Genomic DNA, 21,030 nt, shown 5'->3' with positions numbered 1-21,030 from the left:
CGATCCAATTTGATTCGCAACTTAATAATTATATGCAAATGACTTACAATGTATCAACTAATTATTGCACTAAAACTTAACTAAAGACTATTTACAAATCCCACCGTACATTGCAAATTTTTCACAATATTTGTTAGAGTACAGTTTCTTCCATTTTTACTGTACTTTGCGCAAAATTTGATGGTCTAGTGATATCTTCAAACAAGGCACGACTCAAAACGAAAATATTTTTATTTGAAAATCAAACATCTTTAAAAGAAAATTTAATAAATACAACATATACAATAAATGGAATAACGTTTTTAAAATACAACATTCTCTCAGTTTGATTGGTACAAATTAGATATACTTATTATCTTTTGGAGATATATAAATGATATATTACAACTAAGGATTTACACCTAATACATTATATCTCACAATTACACACTAACACGTAATAAGGTTATCGTTAGTAGTCAATTTATCTGTATTTACATCTTTCTCTTCTTTATTCACTATTATCTCTATGTTACTAACTTCTTCGTTTTTTCTATTTTGGTCTTCTATTTCCTTAAATAAGTCGTCTTTCATGTTAGGTAGAAATTTCCCTATCCTTTCCCAAGTGGCATTCCACAAAATGTTCTTTCCATCGGGACCGTCAAAAACTTTAGCAGAATCCATCACCAAAAGCATATTTTTTAAACTTTCTGGAATGGCTTCGTAAAGAAGTTCACTTTTATCTGCATGCATATATTTATCCATAAAGTCTAAAACCACCAACCATAGATTAAAGAAACTGGGAAGTGCTAATAGAGGAGACAGATGATGTAGAAACACTTTAGACAACACAGTTGCTACCCTTATCCTAGTTTCTTCCATGGATATGGCATCTTTAGGACTTATTGACTGTAACAGGTAACTAAGTAAAGGAAATAATACTCTTTGAAAACATTGTTCCCATTCTGTCCCACTCAAAGTTTGTAAATCATGGACTAACAGTGCTCTCTGCAGGTACGTTATAGCACTCATCCTTACAGGCCTTCTCGTATCACAGCACAGTCTTGCTATACCTTGCAGAAGAGGGCACCAGCCTTGCGTCCAAAGAGAAGTTTCTTGCGATATTTCCCCACCTTCTTCAGCCCACCATTTGAATATCTGAGCCGTTCGCGTATGTAAAGTATGCATTAAATCTAATAACTGTATTGATATTTGGTGATAACCACTTGGAATGTTTTCGTCGTCACTATCTTCCTCATCGGGACTACTCGTCGGACTTTTTCTAGTTCTAGACCTATCCAAAGTTTTCTTCCTAGACCTAGAATCTCTCAACCTTTTGAAATTAGAACCGTGTAAGCTAGCTTCTACAAAAGTCCTTATACAATGAACACAAACGTCAAAATTGTAAGGAGTAATGTGGGCGACATCTCTTACTAGAAACGCGAGACTTTCGCAGCACTTCATCATACTTCTGGGGTCATGGCTTCCAAGGTTCTTCTCTAAAGCTAGGCCGTATTGGGTTGGAGGAACGGTGCGGCCCATAACGGGTTGAATCTCACCTTCGTTGCCGACCAAAATCCATCCACCTGGAATTGAAATTTCGTTTATATTTAACGTACGGATATGTCTATTGTTTAGTTAAAACTATTAGAGCATCATTAAATGCCCTATAAACAAAACACTGGGAAATAGCTAGTGTTTAGAAAAGAAACGATAGAAGAGAACGATTTCCAAGTCGGAAATCGTTCTTCAATTTTTAGGTAGGTGTGGTTAACAACAGATTTATACAGCTTGAAATTACCGTTGAACAATACACAAACTGACTGGAATGGTGGCTCTAGTATGGGTGCCGGGCCATGGAGTCCAACGGTATGAACTAGCAGACTCGCTGCGGCAAAAGTGACAGGAGAAGAGTGATATGAACAAATGAAGCCAAAAAGGAGATTTAAATGTGAAGGGGGCCAAAACAATATGAAGAAAATCGCAACATTGACAGGTGGCTTTCGTATATTTTAATAGACCTTCAAACGAGAGCTGAAGACGGTCACAGAAGTGATGTCTGGACACTAAGGTCAACTGAGGAAACAACTCTAAACATACTCTACGTACTCTACGGTACGGTGAATGAACTATGATACAAGAAATGCGAAAATGAGAACAATTTGCTATTCGTGACTTTTTTAATGTAAAATCCTTAGTGACATGAGGCATATACACCGGCAAAGCACGTAAAGTGCTAGGAGAAATTGTTAAATTACCCACAAGAAAATTGATAGCTTTTATCAAGGGCAAAGGAGTTCTTGATGGAGGACCATAAACGACAATTTTGAGGCAAAGACCAAGTGACTGAAACAAAAGGATATCGCCTAATGTACGAGGAAGGAAGAGATTGCAATGAGCTGTTCTTGCTTAGTATGTTAATGAATGTTGAAATAGTTGCATCTGTTTCCATTTGTATTTGGTCTAGCTAGAGTTATCAAGATTGACGCCTAGATATCATCTTTTGGGCTAAAGCATGCCTGTCAAGGGTAATTTGTGGACATATGTCAATTCAATATTAACCGTATCTATCCAATATAATTCCTATAACTTTTCATCGCGAAGAAATCTAATGCACGCTTAGCATAGAGTTAAAGATTATTCTAATTAGTCTGTAACAACCGTGGAAAATGGAGAATTGTAGAGTAACTCTCAGAACTTTACTCGTATTTCCCTTTACCTAGTATGATCTTTTTTGTGTTGTGGATCCCTAGTTTGAGAGTTAACTGTCTTGTTAGTAACTTTATAAGTAATTCGAATATCTTGGAGAGAAGACTGATCGGACGGTAGTTTGAAGACCTATAGGTAGTCGTAGACAGCAACACGGACTATTTTATGGTAGTAGCGACTATAAAACAAGAAATTCGAAAGGAATCTAAGCAAAAGTAAATACAACCAAGCGTTTTAATGTAAAAAAGTTAAAGGATGAAAACATCAAAAACCAGTTAAATGGGAAATAACAAAAAGATTAGAAGACCCATTTCTAAATTAAGATATTGATCAAGAATAGACACAAATAGAGAAGATAACAACGGAAGCAACAGAAAAAAATAGTAGGAAAAATAAACAAAGCAAACAGTAAAGATCGGCTCGAAACAGAATGTAAAAGGGTTTTAAAAGGCAGAAATAGTTATTTATGTACCAAGGGTATTAAATAGATGTTTATGCCCAGAGGGCGACGATGTTACAAACCAGAGGGCCTCTGGCCCGAGGGTTTGTAGGTCGCCCGAGGGCATATATATCTATTAATACCCTCGGTGCATACAAACTTTTATGTCATACTAGTTCGTTATTGCATCTAAAAATAAATATGTTCTAAAAAATCCGAAAATTCCATTTCATTTTGACAATATATTTACTAGTAGACGTTCTATCGTCCGTGTTATGTTGCTACGCTACGGAAATCCTGTCAAACGTGTCAAACTAAAACCGTGAAAATGCAAGATATTTTTGAGATCCTAATGTAATCTAAATATCACCGGATCCTTTCAGATTTGCCAGTTTTCTGTGAATTCTAAATAATGTTTTGAAATGTTGTTAAATAAAGATGCTTCTAATAAGTTATCTTTTTTGTTTGTATCTTTTTAGTGTACTTTAGTACACTATTACGTAGTTGGTGACTAGCAATAAAAACACAATAATAAACTAGTATGACATAAAAAATATAAAATAAAAATGAATACAACATAAACGAGTTATGAAGCAGCACAGAAAAAAAAACTTACACTGCAGAAACGAGAATACTGGGAAATGAAGTTACAAGATATGAAAAATCATGTGATAAACAAAGAGATTAAGAATTTTTACCAAAAAGTAAAAGTCCCATAAAGCTACGGGTCCCGGAAATCGACATGATTCTGCAGAAGTAAAGAAGGCATAAGTAATAGTTGAATACCGGGGAAGGTTTGGAAGAGGCAGATCTACAATTGATCAGATTTTTAGGGTGAAACAAATATTGTAAAACAGCTACGAACAAAATCTAGGTTTGTACATTCTGTTTATAGACTTTAAGCAGGCATAAGACTTAATCGGTAGAGAAAAACTATACGAAGCGATGGATCTGTTAAAAACTGCCTACCAAACTTATTAAAGTTAGTGGAAATGGCCTTAAAAACATTAAATAAAGTGATTCTGAAAGGAAGGTCATCAGAGACTTTTTACGGTAAGGAAGGGACCAAGACAAGAAGATCCACTGTCCACAACTTTCTTTAGCCTTATCCTAGAAGCTATCCTACGAAAAAGTGGTATAGATGACAGAGGATATAATGTACTATAACAGACTACAAGTTATCGCTTTTGCGATTATACGACGATATTGCATTGATTGTGTGATCAAAATCAGACCTCATAAGAATATTCAAAAAAATTGAAACAATATTGAAAAAGTTTGGACTATGTATAAACGAAAATAAAAGAAAATACTTTGAAATGAGAGCGAGATGAAAATAGAGCCCTAAGATAATCTAAGAATAAGTAACGGAAGTAGAGAATATTGCTTTGAAAAAAGTGGATCAATTCGAACACCTTGGAGTGACGATTACAAAGATACTGAAATAGAAAAAATCAATTACTAAAAGAAGTAAAGCTGTAGGAGCACTAAACAAAATGATCAAATCTAAGTTAATATCCAGGAATACGAAAATCAGGATTTACAAAACGATTGTGGAACCTTCGGTTATGTAGATTGCAACTTCGGTTATGTATTGTAACTTAAGACGAAAATAGGTCACTTCCCCAACTCGCATTCACTGTAATTGGCGTTTACTGTGGCTTACAAATGTGGAAAAATTTAATAAAAAAACTTTTACATGCCATTTATTGACATTGAAGATGAAGGTTGCGAAATGGTAAACAGATCCTTCATATACGTCGAGGTTCAAGGGGGCTATTTCTTAATTTTAAGACAACGGTTATGGGCCCAGCATTATTCAAGGGAACGAGTTGAGATCAGTTCGAATCCAGCATTGGGTGAGCTCGAAGCTCTTGTTCGCGCTAGTCGCAAGTTGTCTAGTTTTTTTTGCACATAAATTATAAGACGACTTAATTTCGTAAATCAGCTGTCGTAGGCAAGTTTTTTACACCGTTTTAAGGTGTTAGTATTTAGGTATTTACAGTGTAAGGACAAACACACCTGCATCTTCGCACAGAAGATGCGTATTATTATTGCGGGAATTGTTGGACTGAGTTCTGAATAAAACGGAAGTTAAGGTAAACGTATGTATGAAAACAGAAAACAGAAACTTCAACAGAAAATATACGAAAACTTTGATAAATTAGATATTAACACTTACGAGATAAACGAACAATGGGAAACACTAAAAAACTGCCTCCCTCGCTCCATGCAAAGAGATATTAAAAGAACCGACACGAAAGAAAAGACAATTGGATGACCGACGAGATACTCGGCATGATAGAACAACGAAGACAAGCCAAGAAAAAGACAGTCACAATTACAAAATCAACGAAATCAGAAAAAAGATAAGAGAGACAAAACAAACTTACTAGGAGGAAAAATGTAAAGAAATAGACGATCTTTAGAACAAATACGACCTATTCAACATACATAAAAAGGTTAAAGAAATGGCAGGACTGCAAAAAAAGAAACCACAACACAACTCTTTTAGATAAAAATGGAAATACTATGATAACGACTGACAAAAAACTAAAACGATGGGAAGAGTATATGGAAGAGCTCTTCGACGACGAAAAAGGAAACCCACAAGACTTGTCTTTTGAGGACAGAGAAACGAGTGCCGAAAATTACAAAGGAAGAAATAATGTATGCACTAAAGAACACCAGAAACGGAAAAAGCCCGGGACCAGATCAACTGCCTATTGATATCCTTAAAATAATAGAAAATGAGTACATTGATGTCCTCTTAAAGCTTTTTAATAAAATTTATCAATCGGGTGACATACCCAACCAATGGTTGACCTTAACATTCATTTGTCTCCCAAAAAAGAAAAATGCTAGAGAATGCACCGACCACCGTACCATAAGCCTGATGTCTCACACACTTAAATTGTTTTTTAAAGATCATTCATAAACGCATTTACAAAACACTTGATATGGATATTGAAGAAACTCAATTTGGATTCCGTAATGGCGTAGGTACCCGTGAAGCTCTATTTGCATTCAACGTACTAATCCAGAGATGCCTTGGATGTGAACCAAGATATGTACGTCTGTTTCATAGACTACAACAAAGCTTTCGACAAAGTCCGCCACAAAGAGCTAATGGACATCCTCAAAGCAAAACAAATACAACACAATGACCTTCGAATTATTATAACAAATCTATATTATAAACAGCAGGCACACGTACGCATTAATGAACACACATCAGAAGAGTTCGAAGTTAAAAGAGGAGTGCGACAGGGGTGTTTATTGTCACCACTACTATTCAATGCATACTCTGAAGAAATTATGAAAAGAGCTCTTGAGGGAGAAACAGCAGGAATCAAGGTCAATGGAACACCAATTAACAACATTAGATATGCGGACGATACCATCATAATAACAGACAACCTCCGAGACCTCCAAAAGCTAATGAACAAGATAGTTGAGTATGGAGAGGAATATGGATTATCAATAAACACCAAGAAAACCAAATTTATGAAGATATCAAAAACCCAAAATAATGGTGAAAGTCTGACAATTAACGGTAGTGCTTTAGAACAAGTTGAAAACTACCACTATCTTGGCACAATAATTAATCACACAAACGATTACTCCAAAGAAATCCAAGTTCGAATAGAGAAAGCACGTACAAACTTCAATAAAATAAGAAAGGTACTTTGTGCAAGAGAACTAAAATTGGACTTGAGAGTTAGGCTGGCAAGGTGCTATATTTTCTCTACTCTGCTTTATGGGATAGAAGCATGGACACTTAACGCGTCGACTGCTAAAAAGTTGGAAGCATTTGAAATGTGGATGTATAGAAGAATCCTGAAGATATCATGGACCGAGCATGTAACAAACAACGAAGTCATGAGAAGAATCAACAAAAGAATGGAAGTATTGGAAACCATCAAGACACGAAAGCTGCAATACCTGGGGCATGTTATGCGTAATGAGAGATACAACCTACTTCAATTGATTATACAAGGGAAAATCCAGGGCAAGAGAAGTGTAGGAAGAAGAATCTCATGGTTGCGTAACTTGAGGGAATGGTACGGATGCACATCAATTGAACTATTCAGAGCAGCAGCATCTAAGATCAGAATAGGCATGATGATTGCCAACCTCCGTCGCGGAGATGGCACGTGAAGAAGAAGATGTATGAATTAGAGAATTTGAAATCATTGGATCTTTAGAAAGGTTCTGAAGCTGTTTTCTTGTGATATGTCTAAGTTAAATAGTATGTTTATATGGAGTTATTCGACAATTGATTGTAATGAAAATTACATTTTTTAATTGTTATTTGACTTTGGTTATTGGTTATAATAAGCGACAACCAACTATTGGTTATAATAACAACTCACTATTTTAGAATAATCTTTTTTTGAAAACGATTTCCAGCGTGGAAATCGAAACGTCAAATAACACTTATAAAATGTAATTTTCATTACAATCTATTGTGGCTTAATCCCATATAAACATAATATTTAACATTAGATCTCTGTAATAATTCCATTTTTATTCGTACTGAATTGGATAAGTTAACAAAGTTATCTTATTCAAAACAAGAAACAGAAAAAGTCAAGGAGATATTCAACGAAATCCTCTGGAAAGATCGATTTACTACTTTTCAGGAACATTGTTGATTTCTATACTGCTGGATTATGTAAATAAAGAATGGCAACGGTGATAGTTCAAGTATTTGGTATGGTTCGTAGATTATTTTTGAGTTTGCTCAAATCATGTGATGATGATAAGGAAAAATATGCATTTGAACATGGAATTACGAAGCTAAATGAGATAACAACTTAACTTTGATGGTCATGAATATACCAATTAGATGGTAATTAACGAAGAAAGTCAGGAAGGAATGGTTATTTCATTTTACGTTTATATTATCATATTATAATAAACTAACTACCTGTATTTGGAGTTCCAACAGGCGAAGTTACGACACTCACAGGACTTTGTGATCGCTGGGTATTATCTTTCGGACTCTTTCTTCCTTCTGAATCTGAGAGCGTGCCCTCTTCCTCGTGGTTATCGGAAGTTTCACCATCAGATTTATTTTTCAATTCTGTTTCTTCGGCTAAAACAAAAATACATAAATTTGAAATTAAGATTTTTATTTCATTTAATAAAACAGTCTTAATACCTAAAATAGTAATATTCTGAACTGAACGTATTTGAATTAAAGTGATTGATATCGTCCTTTTATCGAATCATATTCAAGTTAGCATCTTGCATAATTTCTGTTAATATAAGTACAAGACAAATTTTCAGCATACATTCGTAAGTTTTTTTCTCCTATAGATTAGTAGGTAACGGTCCACATATTTTACATATGCAAAAGAAGAGTTAATCTATTATCCCGTTTGGTAAAGTAGTAAATTTATCGTGTCAAATTATAAGCTCCATCAATATATCTCCCTCTTTACAAAAAATTATAGTATATTTACATCCAAGAAAAAGAGGGCCTAAACAATAGACTTTTCTAGTTTTTAGAAATAATATATATTTTTAATATAACCATAACTTTGGCAAAAGGTGATGGCAAACCTGGAACATAGCGAAACTGCAAAAATTATCAGTTAAAAAAAATAATAAAAAGAAGTTAAAGCTTTGTAGTGACAAATCTGTAAAATATTTCTTACATAATTGCATTTGTATAGTTACATCAAAATGATCTTCACGAAAATATATTCCTAAAATTGTAAAGAATGAATATCATCCGTCAAGAAAATCAAATTTTAGCCACATTTTCCGACTTTTCCATTGTGTTGAATAGGTACATTTGTTTGGCGTTTTTATATTTGTATTTTTACGCTTAGGTACCATACAGTACTTGTAATACGGGGACTTCATTTTATTTTTATTTAAGGAAAAAAGATAAAAATAATATCGACCTAAAAGTATATACAGACACGATTGTTTTGTTTTCCATGTTGCGACAGTCTTAGCCTTTCGAGACAAATTCAAATTGGCATTGCAAAACGTAAAATACATAATATAATTATATGATTTAACAGGTTGACTGCCACATAAAAATGTTTTAAAAAGTCCATGGTGCCAAGTTGAAAAAAGTGCATCTGGCAACCAACTGAAATACTTCCATTACTAAAATTTCACCAATTTCATTTATTAGTCCCAATTTTTGAAAAAATAGGTCAGCGGTCGAATACGACCGCCGGGGCGTAGGCGGCATACTTATTCCCCTGGTGCCAAGCGGTCGGTCGGGCGGTCGTTCTGTTCATGATGAGACTTGTCGAGTATTATTTTGTTGAGTGGTTGTTTTGACCAATATTTTATCAGTAGAGGTTTGATTGTTAGTAAGACAAGTAAGTTAATTGTGCTCCTGTTATTTTTAGAGTTAGATAATAGTTTCTTCTTGGTACATCCCTCGTAAATTCTCACATTATTTTCAACCAACTAGCCGATAAAAAGATGAAAATAACTGAATTTAGAGAGCATGTAATAAAGTCGCTCTTAAGTTATGAAGACAACATTGAGTCACAGAATGATTCCGAAAGGGAACAACAACAAATACGAACTACAAGGAGATCGATGCAAACTCATACTTTGGTGAAAAAAGAAGGACCATATGATAAAATAAAGAAATACTGTAAAGGTTGTTATAAAGAGAAGATTCGGGGAAACATAACAAAAAATCAGGTCAAAAAAGTAGTAACTTACTGTGACACTTGTGAAGGTCAACCACACCTTTGTTTAGATTGTTTCAACAAATACTCCAAATAACCGATAACTTTTAATTTCTTTTGTGTTCTTATTTAACTTTTGTATGTATTTCAGTTTGTAATGGATATTTTTTATAGTTTTATATATTTTACTCGAAATAAAGATATGTCAAAATTTCGATATCATTTTAGTCTCCCCTATTCAGCCAAAATGAAAACTGATATGTATATACGACAACTGTATGCCACAATGGTCGAATACTGCAAGCATTTCGCTTCTCTACACGATCTCTAGCAAAACAGGAACTATATCACAGACCGTATCAAATCGGTCGTATACGACCGCCGTGGCATGCAGCACTTATTGAACTGTCGGTCGTATACGACCGCCTGGCAATCAACCTGTTAAAAAATACATGTGTTGTTGACAGTTGGAGTATTGTAACAGTAGTATTTTGAGTTTTGAAGTTTATAGTTGTCAGTGTATTAAAGTACTGTAATATTATTGGTGTTCAATATGGTTATTTTCAAGAAATTTAACAATATTAACAATTTTTTAGGTTTAATCCACTAGCCGATTATATGTAAACAGATCCTTCCTAAAGACACAAGGTACGACTCATCTTCTATTCTATCACCATTTTATGATCTTTCAGCAAGTAAATATGCCCTCGGAATGATAATCACGCGGTGTTCATGTATTTCTAATGCATTTTATTAGCTGTGAGTCATCATAATTTTCTTTGCCTTTATTTTACCAGGGCGGCTCCCCTAATTACATTTCTTCATAAGCTTCCACCTTGGGTCATACCAATATCAATCCCCTTTACCGATATGTCCCACCCAAGCTGTGCCTTAGGGCTTCTTTGGTCTTTCCCTCCTACTCGTCCCAGGAACCCGCAGATCGGCAATTCTTCAATTAACCTCTCGACGATGAACACATAGATATATACTACAAGATAGACACTGATCGTTGCTATACTAGCCCGTTCCCCCAGTTCGACAAAGAAAACTGACGCAAAGCAGTCCCAGCATATCTTTCTAATTTGCGTTTATCGACCACTTGACATAAATAACCAATGAGAAGATCACGTGGTCGATAAACCCGGTCCGTTAGACAGGGATGCAGGGACTGCTTTGTGTCAGTTTTCTCTGTCGCACTAGAGGAACGTGACTGTATTAAAGCAGTCTATCTTATATTATATGTCTATGGTTGAACATGGTCAAACCTAACCTATCCTAACCTCACCTATACTCTCTTATTTTAGTATCAATTGGTGCCACCCCTAGACTTCCCCTAATATAGTGCCACATGCATTCGTTGTTCCTCCTTTTTTTTTTTTAACTGCCCAACATTCATTCCCGTACTTTATAGCTGGTCTTACGACCGTTTTATAGAATTTTACCTTCAGCTCCATTGGAATTTTTCTGTCACACAACACACCGCTCGCTTACTTCCATCTTAATTCTACTGCATTCATCTCCGTCTATTTTCCCATTACTCTGTAATATCTATTCTAGGTACATACAACTATTACTTTTCACAATCATTTCACCATCGAAAGGAATCATTTTATTTGTAGTAATTTCATCGTTAAATGAAAATTCCAAATATGTTTTTGTCCTTCGTACCTTTTTATTATTACCTTTGGCGTCGTATACCTTTTTTGCTAGTCTTTTGTCATTCATTCAGTGTCTATGACAAAACCACCCAAGTTGCCTCTTACTTATAATAGTTTCTATTAGTTTCGCACCTAAATTTGTTATTACCGTGGTGTTTAGTATCACTGTTTTGGGAACCCTTCAGTTTTTTGTAAAATCTCATTTCTGTAGTAGTAACTTTTCTTTTGTTGTTATTTGATAATACCCAAGACTCACTTTCATATGTTATTGAGGGTTTCTGATATACTTGAGTTTTCACTTTCTTATGTATCTCTTTCTTTCCAAAGAACGTTCTTCGTAAGGTATTGAATAGTTTTCGAAAAAAACCTTATTTTTCTTTTTTTAGGTTGTCATTACCATCTTCTATTTTCCCAGTAGCATATTTTTTTATTTGTTCTTACATTTCGTTGTTACTTCATTTATAATTAGTGAGAACACTAGTGCCTTAAGTACGCATCCACCTTTCTACTTCTGTCTCGAACTATGTAGATTGTTGTTTTTACTTTATTGATGATGTTTTTAATTCATATTATCTTCTAAACTCCTTTTTTTAAACATTTTCAGATACGTATAAACAAATGAACATTTACTTTTGATCATCTTATTCTGCCATTTTCTAACGAAAGTTGGCGATCACTTATTTAAACACTTCCCTAAAGCTCAATCTGATAGCCATACTCAATTTCTTATTTGTAAACATTGACTTGTATTTTATAAATCCTTTTCAATCTATTTCAATACTGACTTTTATCTCCTTATCTTGATCAAACTGCGAGTTTATATTTGCTCCGAGGTATTTATACTTGTCGACCCTCTCTAAAGGTGTACCCTTCAATGTCAGATGTATGTTGTCATAGGAATTTTCGAGATCACCATGTATTTGGTTTTATCTTTATTCATTTTTAGTCCCATCTTTTTGCTTTTTCTGTTAATGATTTCTACAATAATTTGTAAATCGTCTATATTTTCTGCCATGATTGGGGTATCGTCTGCAAATCTTATGTTATTAATGATGCCCCCTCCAATCCTTACACCTTCAGTTCTTTCCCATAGTGCCTAATGAAATATTAGTTGGGAGTACACATTAAATAATTGTGGCGACAGCAGACGTCCCTGTCTGACTCCTCTTTGAATTTCTACTTGGTTTGTCTCACTATCTTCCCCCCGTACGGCCGTTGTTTGATTGTAGTATAGATTTTTGATTAAATTAATATAATAATTAAGAATTTGCTTCCACTAACGGATATGTAATTTTCGTCTTTTACATTCAAAAATAAATAGAAAAGAAGGGCAATACAATTACTATATAATGTATAGCGTAAGTGGTATATAATATACATAATTAGCATTAAAAGTAAAACACATTCTTGATACCCAGAAAATCATACCTGAACTAACAGGCTTAGGTGGTTGAGCTCCTGCTCCAACACATTCCAAAAGCGTGAAAATAATTGTCCAGTCGGTGTTGGTGTGAATGTTCTGTGCGGACGTTTTCAGAAGCTCGTATAAACCAAATGATATTTGCCGTGATATCCTAGAAAGGGTACTGCTTTTTAAAAGCAGTAGCATTCTTAAAGACTGAAGAACAATATGACTCATTTCTTCATTTCTCATCAGACGGATTGCAATACGCAATAGGCCTATAAAAAATAAATGCTATTAACAAATGGAATTAAAATAAAAAAAATATTATAATAAAATTTTGGTTGTATTAGGCGCAATTCAACAAGTGTTGTACATCATAAGTTTAATGCCGTGTATGTATAATAATAAGGCCGGAAAGCTCAGGCAGTAGAGTGTCTGACTTTCTGTCTGTCTTCTGCTCAGTCGACCATATATTACATGACTGCGAGACATTATATCGCAGGTGACAAAACTTTTTGGAGACTACCAAGTAACACCAAAACATATGGTACTTATCCAATAGGCCTGTATTAGCTGGTACAGGGTTCCAGAATCCTGGAATGGGTATCATGAATAAATGGAAGATGTACAATTATAAGGCTGCAGTATGACCGGTTTACAATAGACGGCTTCCATGAAAAAAAATATCACTTACTAAATCAAGATATAAAGTATTTTCCCTAATACTATTGGAACTATTAAAGGAATGTAAAGAATATCAAATAGGAAACTAAAAGTGTGGGTTTAGGAAAAATTGATTAACCATGGCTGAACTAAGCATACCGAAGACAGTAATTAATCCCACAAAAGCTTGTGTAGAGGGATCTAGAAGAGCAGTAAGGAAGGAAAACTGTCGGACCTTCTGCACAATAAATAGTGGCCCCAAACAAGGAGATGCCCTATCCCCAGTCCTCTTTAGCATCGCTTTGGATAGCATCGTACGAAAAACTCTCCTCTTTAGAAATCAGGGTTCCCGCATTATACTATCTTTCGCCATGATATGGATATAGTGGAAAATACAACTATTAGTACAGCTTCATTAAACTGAAAATGCCGCAAAGGTAATTTGGCCTCCGAATCAACAAAAAGGTAAAAGAAAATATGTGGATACAACAAGGACAGAAGACAGAATAGGGCAAAACGTGACAATGAATCAGTACAATTTTGTACTGGCTCTAATAACAAAACTACACAAGAGATTAACAACGAAACACAAAGTGGAAATCTCTGCTCTAGTTTGCACTAAAAAAGATAATGAATAGGTATGTGTATACTAACGTATGCATGTGAAACCTGGACGATGACAAAACAAAATGAGAACCGATTAATGAGTCGCAGAAAGAGGAATATATGGACCAATTAAGGATAATACCTCACAGCAATTCAGAGTGAGAACTAAACGAGAATTGGAAGAATTATATAACCAACCAGGAATAATAAAAATAATAAAGACAGAAAGATTAAATGGACTAAGATTGACTATGTCAAGAGATAAGATCAGCGTCCGTAAAGCTGGTCAACGAAGAGAACCCGAATGGAAAGCGACCACTAAAGAGACCAAGGATGTGGTGGAGAGACAATATTGCAGCAGATTTACGCGCACTAAATATGGAACAAGCAGTGGAACTAATGATGGACCATTGCAAGTGGATGCATATTGTTGTTAGCGAAAACCCATCCCGGGTTGTAGTGCTAGAGAGGAGGAGGGCACAGAAGAGCCAGAATATTGGTGTAACAGAGGACAGCCATATATTCTGAATTATAAAGTTATGTATAAGTTACTTTAAGTATTCATTCCTTAAGTATTCGTTACTTGGTTTGACCTCGTAATGACGAAAAAATTCAGGACTCAGGAACTCAGAAGCGATATATCGCTGAAAGACTTAATGGATGTCAGAAGTTTCAGAGACGAAAACAATTATCTACCTCATAGTAGTAAAATCGAATAAAAAGAAACTGTAAATGAAGTTAATTCGGAGTATTATAAAGAATCATCGAATTGTAAATATTTTATAATGAATCCTGTATCAGAACTCAAACTGTTAAAAATGTAAAATTTTTCAACTTACCAATAACAGATCTCTCCAACAAGAACTGGAAATCGAAAACAGATGCATTCATAACTAAAGTGTATATATGATCCCGTACATTTTGCCACACGGTCATCACTCTATCTCTATTTTGTATAACAACTTTGATCAATAACTCCAAAAAGAACACGGTAACGTTATCATTGTAGTCATAAGCCACACTTTCGTGTACATCCGGACCTCTAGATAATTCTATTAAAGTTTTTACGAGTTCAAATAAAGCTTCTTCGTGGAGAAACTTGGAGTCGGTTATCATTTGCTCTAAATTACAGTCCTTTATACATTCTTTAGCAGCATCTATACAGTTTTGCTCTTCTGGTGTCGGTATTTTTGATAAATTTTCTGCGGAAACCATGTATGAGTAAAGAGAACTCAGTAAACCGGTATCCTGCTTCGCCGCAGATGGTGCTTCCTTGTAGACTAGAATTAATTTGCCACTTGGTTCAATAAAGTCTTCTACCTAAAAAAATAAAAAGGGACATAAAGACTGAGTTAATTCCTACACACATTTGTCTATTGTGGTAGTTTCGTTATGATTATGACACTTTTGTGTGAACTTGTCATGGGAAGGTGAACTTACAAATTTTTTAAATTTGCTAAATTCTCTATATCATTTTCCCCTAGAAGTAGACAACACAAACATATTTCAGTTTTAGATGTTTTAGTAAAAAGAAAACCCAAAGGAAACTTCAACTACACTAAAATCCAATTTTTTCAGTTTTTCCGATCTGCACTCATTGCTCACATTTGTTCAATTCGTTCGTCATAAATGTCATCCAATTAATAACAATATTGAATCATCTGTTTCAATTTTGATTTAGACACTTCTCGTTTTAAAATAATTTCATATAAATATATCTAAATATATACAAGAATATATATATAAATATTAACATACAAATATTAACGTGCGACAAAAAGACTTATTAGGAAAACATTTTAAGTTGAATTTTTATATCTATACTTTGAAAGAGATTTTTAAAGCAGCACATATTAAATTATACTTTCTACGAAATATTCGTCACATTAAACAGTTGGAAGAGTCCATTTACGCCACGAGGAGAGTCGGTTATGCAACATATAAATTTTATCAATTTTATTAAAATCTATAAAATTAATAAATAAATAATAAAATTACTTTATTCAATTTTAAAAATATTATTTAAATTTTAAAAATATAGAAAACATCGTATGAAGCTTCGCGCTAGTCTACAGTAGAACCTGCTATGCCACTTTTTGCTTCAATAATGTCCATGTTTCACTAGCATATGTAATATATTGGGCAACAATTGAGTTAAGAACTCTAATTTTAACCCTTTTATTTATTTTTTTCTTTCTGAATATTGTTTTATGTAATGCATAGTATGTCAGTTGCTTTCTTTTGTTTTTTCTTATTTCTAAGTCGAAGTCTATTACTCAGCACAAGGTGAGTGTGACTCGTGTTACATCGGTCAGACAGGGAGATCACTGAGGGGGCGTCTTACGACACACCGCAGTGATATTAACCTATCCAAGCATACTTGTGCTCTTGCTCAGCATGCTATTAACACAAATCACAAAAAGGACTTTAACGAAGTTAAGATTCTTGGCAACGAACGCAATCTCGTGAAAAGGCAGTTTTGGAAATGTGTTCGATACTGAAACACCCCAACACTCTGAACAAGAGAACGGACATTAGTAACTTGAGCCAAATTTATCATGCATTAATATTGCAGAACTAGGCTTTATCTGTTTTTTTACTTTAAAATTGTCTCCCATGGTGTGTTTTTGTACACATTTTCACTTTTAAATAAATTCAAATAAAATTTTCTTTTTTTTCATTCATATATTTCTTATAAATTACTCAGTTCCAAAGTATTATGAACCTTTGACTGTGGAAGTTGAATTAAATCTGTACCTGTGGCTGGCTAAACAGCTACAACTTAGACACTTATATTATGATATGGAAGGATCGACCTCACTTGTTTGATTGTTTTCTTCGAGCCATTCACTGAAAGTAAAATGGTGTTTCCAAGCGTCTGTTTCTTTCATATAATGATTCGTACAGACAAGAATTTCTCCTTACTATATCATATCTTTACATTTACCGCTTCAATGCATTAGCGGTTAGTAACTCGCCTTGATGTTGTCATGTTTGGACTTCAAGGACACTGTTTTTAAATATATTTTTTTTTAATTACATGTATAATAACCACATGTTTCTTTTGCTGTTCTAAGTTTATGTTAAATTGTAAACTGTACTTAGTTTCAATTGATTGTTTATACAACTTAACTAGTTAATGTCTTATTACATTTTATACCATTGACTGCTACATGTCTTTTTGAGGTAACACATTTGTATTCACCTCTCTATGGATGTTTGATTTTTCATATTACTCTTTTTAGATGAACTGATAATGATTTCTGATTAGATAGCGAAACGTCTTCAAATAAATAGATGAAGTAGCCACCTTCTTTGTCTTTTTCTCCACCTTTTGACAGAAAAACCCACCACTCTTCGAGAGATCCTTAATTTATATTGGATTAACGGTCTTACTCCTTTTCTCACCTACCATTCAGGGTATTCAGGTATATATATATATATATATATATATATATATATATATATATATATATATATATATATATATATACCTGAATACTCTGAATACTCTGAATACCCTAAATGGTAGGTCCCCTACCTCAAGAAGTGGTACCAATTTTTATAAACATTTTTTTTAATTTCCAAATTTGAATATTTTAATTCACAACTAGTCCCATCCTAAAGTGCAGCTAAAATAAATTTCAAAATGCTATATATAAATAGTTGCCTGCAACCAGTAGTTATTGAAATTTTAAAATGGCTACTGTCTAATATGTGTCAACACGTACTCGCCCGGTTCTGCTTGTGATTCTGCAACGGGCAAAAGCTTTTTGTTTATTGCTTCGTATCTCAATGAAAAAGAAAGATTCTTCCATTTTTATCAATACTAAATTGTCGAAATAGTTTCAAACTTCATATTTATGCACAGCTTTTAAAGAAAATACACCATATAAAAAGGTATGAGCACTAAAGGTCGGACTAACTCTTCGATTTCTGGAGTTTTGAAATTTTAATAACTTTTTAACTATAAACTTTTTATATTTTATATTTTTTTATAACACATTTTTAATGTGTTTTTATCTGTACTTTACAATGGGACTAGTTGTAAATTAAAATATTCAAATTTAAAAATTTATTTATAAAAACATTGTTTATAAAAATTGGTACCACTTTTTGAGGTAGGGAATCTTCATATTCGTATTCAGCGAAAAATTTTACATAAAATAGAATAGTTTACAACTATCCACCCTTCCATGTATACAAAAAGTTACCTTGATGTCCGACTATTGTATTGGTGCCATAACGGGCTTAAGCTCTCTCCTTGCATTGTACCTTTTTGCATTTGAGACTTTTCTCCATTCAGTTAAACTTCTGCTATAAGTATTATGTAAGTGTTTTATACTTTCTCATAGTACCCATGGTACTTCTAAATTTATTAAGCATTTAAATATCGTTCTTCTGTCTACAGTATCGAATGCCGCTCTTAGTTTTACGAAATTTAGATATGGCTTTTCTCCCGTTTAGTTCCGTTCCGTTCTCGTTCTCAGGTCTAGCAAATTTTGCGCGTTCGCTGCCACTTCATGCTTCCATCTTTTCTGAAGCCCTTTTGGTCTTGCGCCCTGCATTTAAGTATATAGGGCTCTGTTTGGCAATCTTTCGGTCTCCATTCTCACTACATGACCAGGACATCAAAGTCTCTGAAGTTTAATTCTGAGATCGATGCCTGTTGGTAGAGTTAATGGTTGTATCTCGATACTCCGTTTTCGTTAATAGTATAATTTATACCTATACACCTATTTTGAAAAAAAAAATCAAGAAAAAGCGGTTTTTTGATAGAAAATTTAATTGCGAATAATTTTGTTGTCGATATAATACTTCCCGGGATATTCAGGGTATACGATTGAAAAATAGAGATATGTAGGGTCGATTTTTCGTTCCAAAATGTTTCCTGCATTTTCAACAACTTTTTTAGCAGGAGCATCTTCAAATTCTAGTTATAAACAACGTTCCGGAGAACAAAATCATCTAAACTCAAACGTCGATTGCTAAACATAGGCCACCTTGTCTTGTTTCCAACTCATCCATTCCCCTCATCCATTTTTACTCATTTACATACACTAGCCTAATTGGCACGATTCGGCTAATCGGCACGATTCGGCTAAAGTAAAGAGAAATGAAATAAAAGAAGAAATTATTCACAACAAAGTACGCGTGAGTAACGAAACTTTAAAACTCAACTCAACTGTTCGGTGCAACGGAATTTTATTATTTACAAAGTAAATGAATCGATATTCTTGAGAGAAAAGTAACTATGTATTTGGTTTGTATCTTGGTTGGATATATATTATCTAAAATAAAGAATTTTCTGATGCATTTTTAATACACGAATTTGACTGCCAACATTTTTTATTTCTTGTAATAAAATAACATAAATGAGTCCGAAGTTTATAAATTTTAGTCACAAACTTGTTTTGGAGATTCTGATTTTAGCGATAGATTCATAAATTGTAATTAAACAAAAACTTAAGAATTGTGTGACAAACTTTGTGTGACAAGATTTTAAAAAGATAAATACTTTACAACGGCTTAAGATACTTCTCTCGAATCTTACCTCTACAAAGGTTTTTGACAACAGTCCGTTGCTATAGAGTGCTAACAAGAGATCAAATAAGTGTTTCCATCCATCCCTCATGGTGTTTCCGTGTTGATGAATTAGGAAAAATACCGTCCTAAGGGCCAACTGCGCCTTGCTGTTCATTCCAAATTGAACCACAATGTTGTTCTGTTTCTGTTGGTTGTAAAACACAGTAAATTTACAAATACCGAGAATGAGCATATCCAAATTTGTCGACATATTGAGATTTGCAGCGATAAAGGCGCATCTTTCGAATCCTAAAATATAATATAGAATAAGACATTGATTTAGAAGATAGCTGATAACGTATTTATGTTTTAATTTTTTTTTATTTTTGGTTACTAAAAGACTATCCAAGGAAACAGAACTATATAATAGAAGAGAGTGATTCACCCATAGATCCAGATTTTAGACCAGGTGTTATAAGAAGAAGGAAGTGGCATTATTTGCCAAATCCAAAAAAAAACTATGGAATATATATTCTTTCATACTACGAGTATATATATATATATATATATATATATATATATATATATATATATATATATATATATATATATGTATATATATATATATCTTCTTCAAGTGCCATCTTCGTTCCGAAGGTTGGCGATCATCAGGGCTATACGTATTTTCGAAACTGCTGACCGAAACAATTCGTTGCTGCTACAGCTATACCATTCCCGTAGATTCTTTAGCCAGGAGTTTCGTCTTCTTCCTATGGACCTTTTTCCTGCTATTTTCCCTTGCATAATTATTCGAAGCAGTTCATATCTTTCGCCTCTTGTAATGTGTCCCAAGTATTGCAGTTTTCGTTTTTTGATCGTAAATATGACTTCCTTTTCTTTATTCATTCTTCTCAAGACCTCGACATTTGTGACTCTCTCGGTCCATGATATTCTCAGGATTCTGCGATACATCCACAGTTCAAATGCCTCTAATTTTTTGGTATCAATCTTCTTCAACGTCCATGACTCCATTCCGTAGAACAGCACAGAAAGTACGTAACATCTCATCAGGCGAAGTTTCATTTCAAGGCTCAAATCTCTTCCGCAGAACACTCTCTTCATTTTAGTGAATATGGATCTGGCTTTTTCTATTCTTATTTTGATTTCTGCTGAGCTATCGTTGTCTTCATTTATAAAAGTGCCTAAATATTTGTATTTGCTAACTCGATCGATAATTTCATTGTGTAAATATAAATTTTGAACATTTTGTGTTGATTTCGATATTACCATAAATTTAGTTTTCTTTATGTTCAAAGATAGTCCATATTCTTCGCTGCAGTCTGCTATCTTATTTACCAATGTCTGTAGCTCTTC

The 21,030-nt window shown here is 33.9% G+C and overlaps 1 protein-coding gene across 1 annotated transcript in view; it reads right to left on the bottom strand.

The window, feature by feature from the left end:
• Nucleotides 1-213: 213 nt before the first annotated feature.
• The window catches only part of garz (Sec7 domain-containing protein garz), a 49,923-nt gene continuing 29,106 nt past the window's right edge, over nt 214-21,030 (bottom strand). The window contains exons 5-9 of the mRNA XM_072526316.1: nt 19,685-19,965; nt 14,970-15,450; nt 12,885-13,136; nt 8,061-8,228; nt 214-1,565 (exon numbers count right to left, since the gene is read on the bottom strand). Of these exons, the coding sequence (XP_072382417.1) occupies nt 430-1,565; nt 8,061-8,228; nt 12,885-13,136; nt 14,970-15,450; nt 19,685-19,965 (2,318 nt within the window). The 3' untranslated portion in view covers nt 214-429. The remainder of the gene's footprint in view (nt 1,566-8,060; nt 8,229-12,884; nt 13,137-14,969; nt 15,451-19,684; nt 19,966-21,030) is intronic.

This window comes from Diabrotica undecimpunctata, chromosome 3, assembly GCF_040954645.1.
Source record: "Diabrotica undecimpunctata isolate CICGRU chromosome 3, icDiaUnde3, whole genome shotgun sequence".
NCBI lineage: Eukaryota > Metazoa > Arthropoda > Insecta > Coleoptera > Chrysomelidae > Diabrotica > Diabrotica undecimpunctata.
The sequence above is the reverse complement of the archived record's forward strand: the minus strand, read 5'-3'. Positions and strand labels throughout refer to the sequence as shown.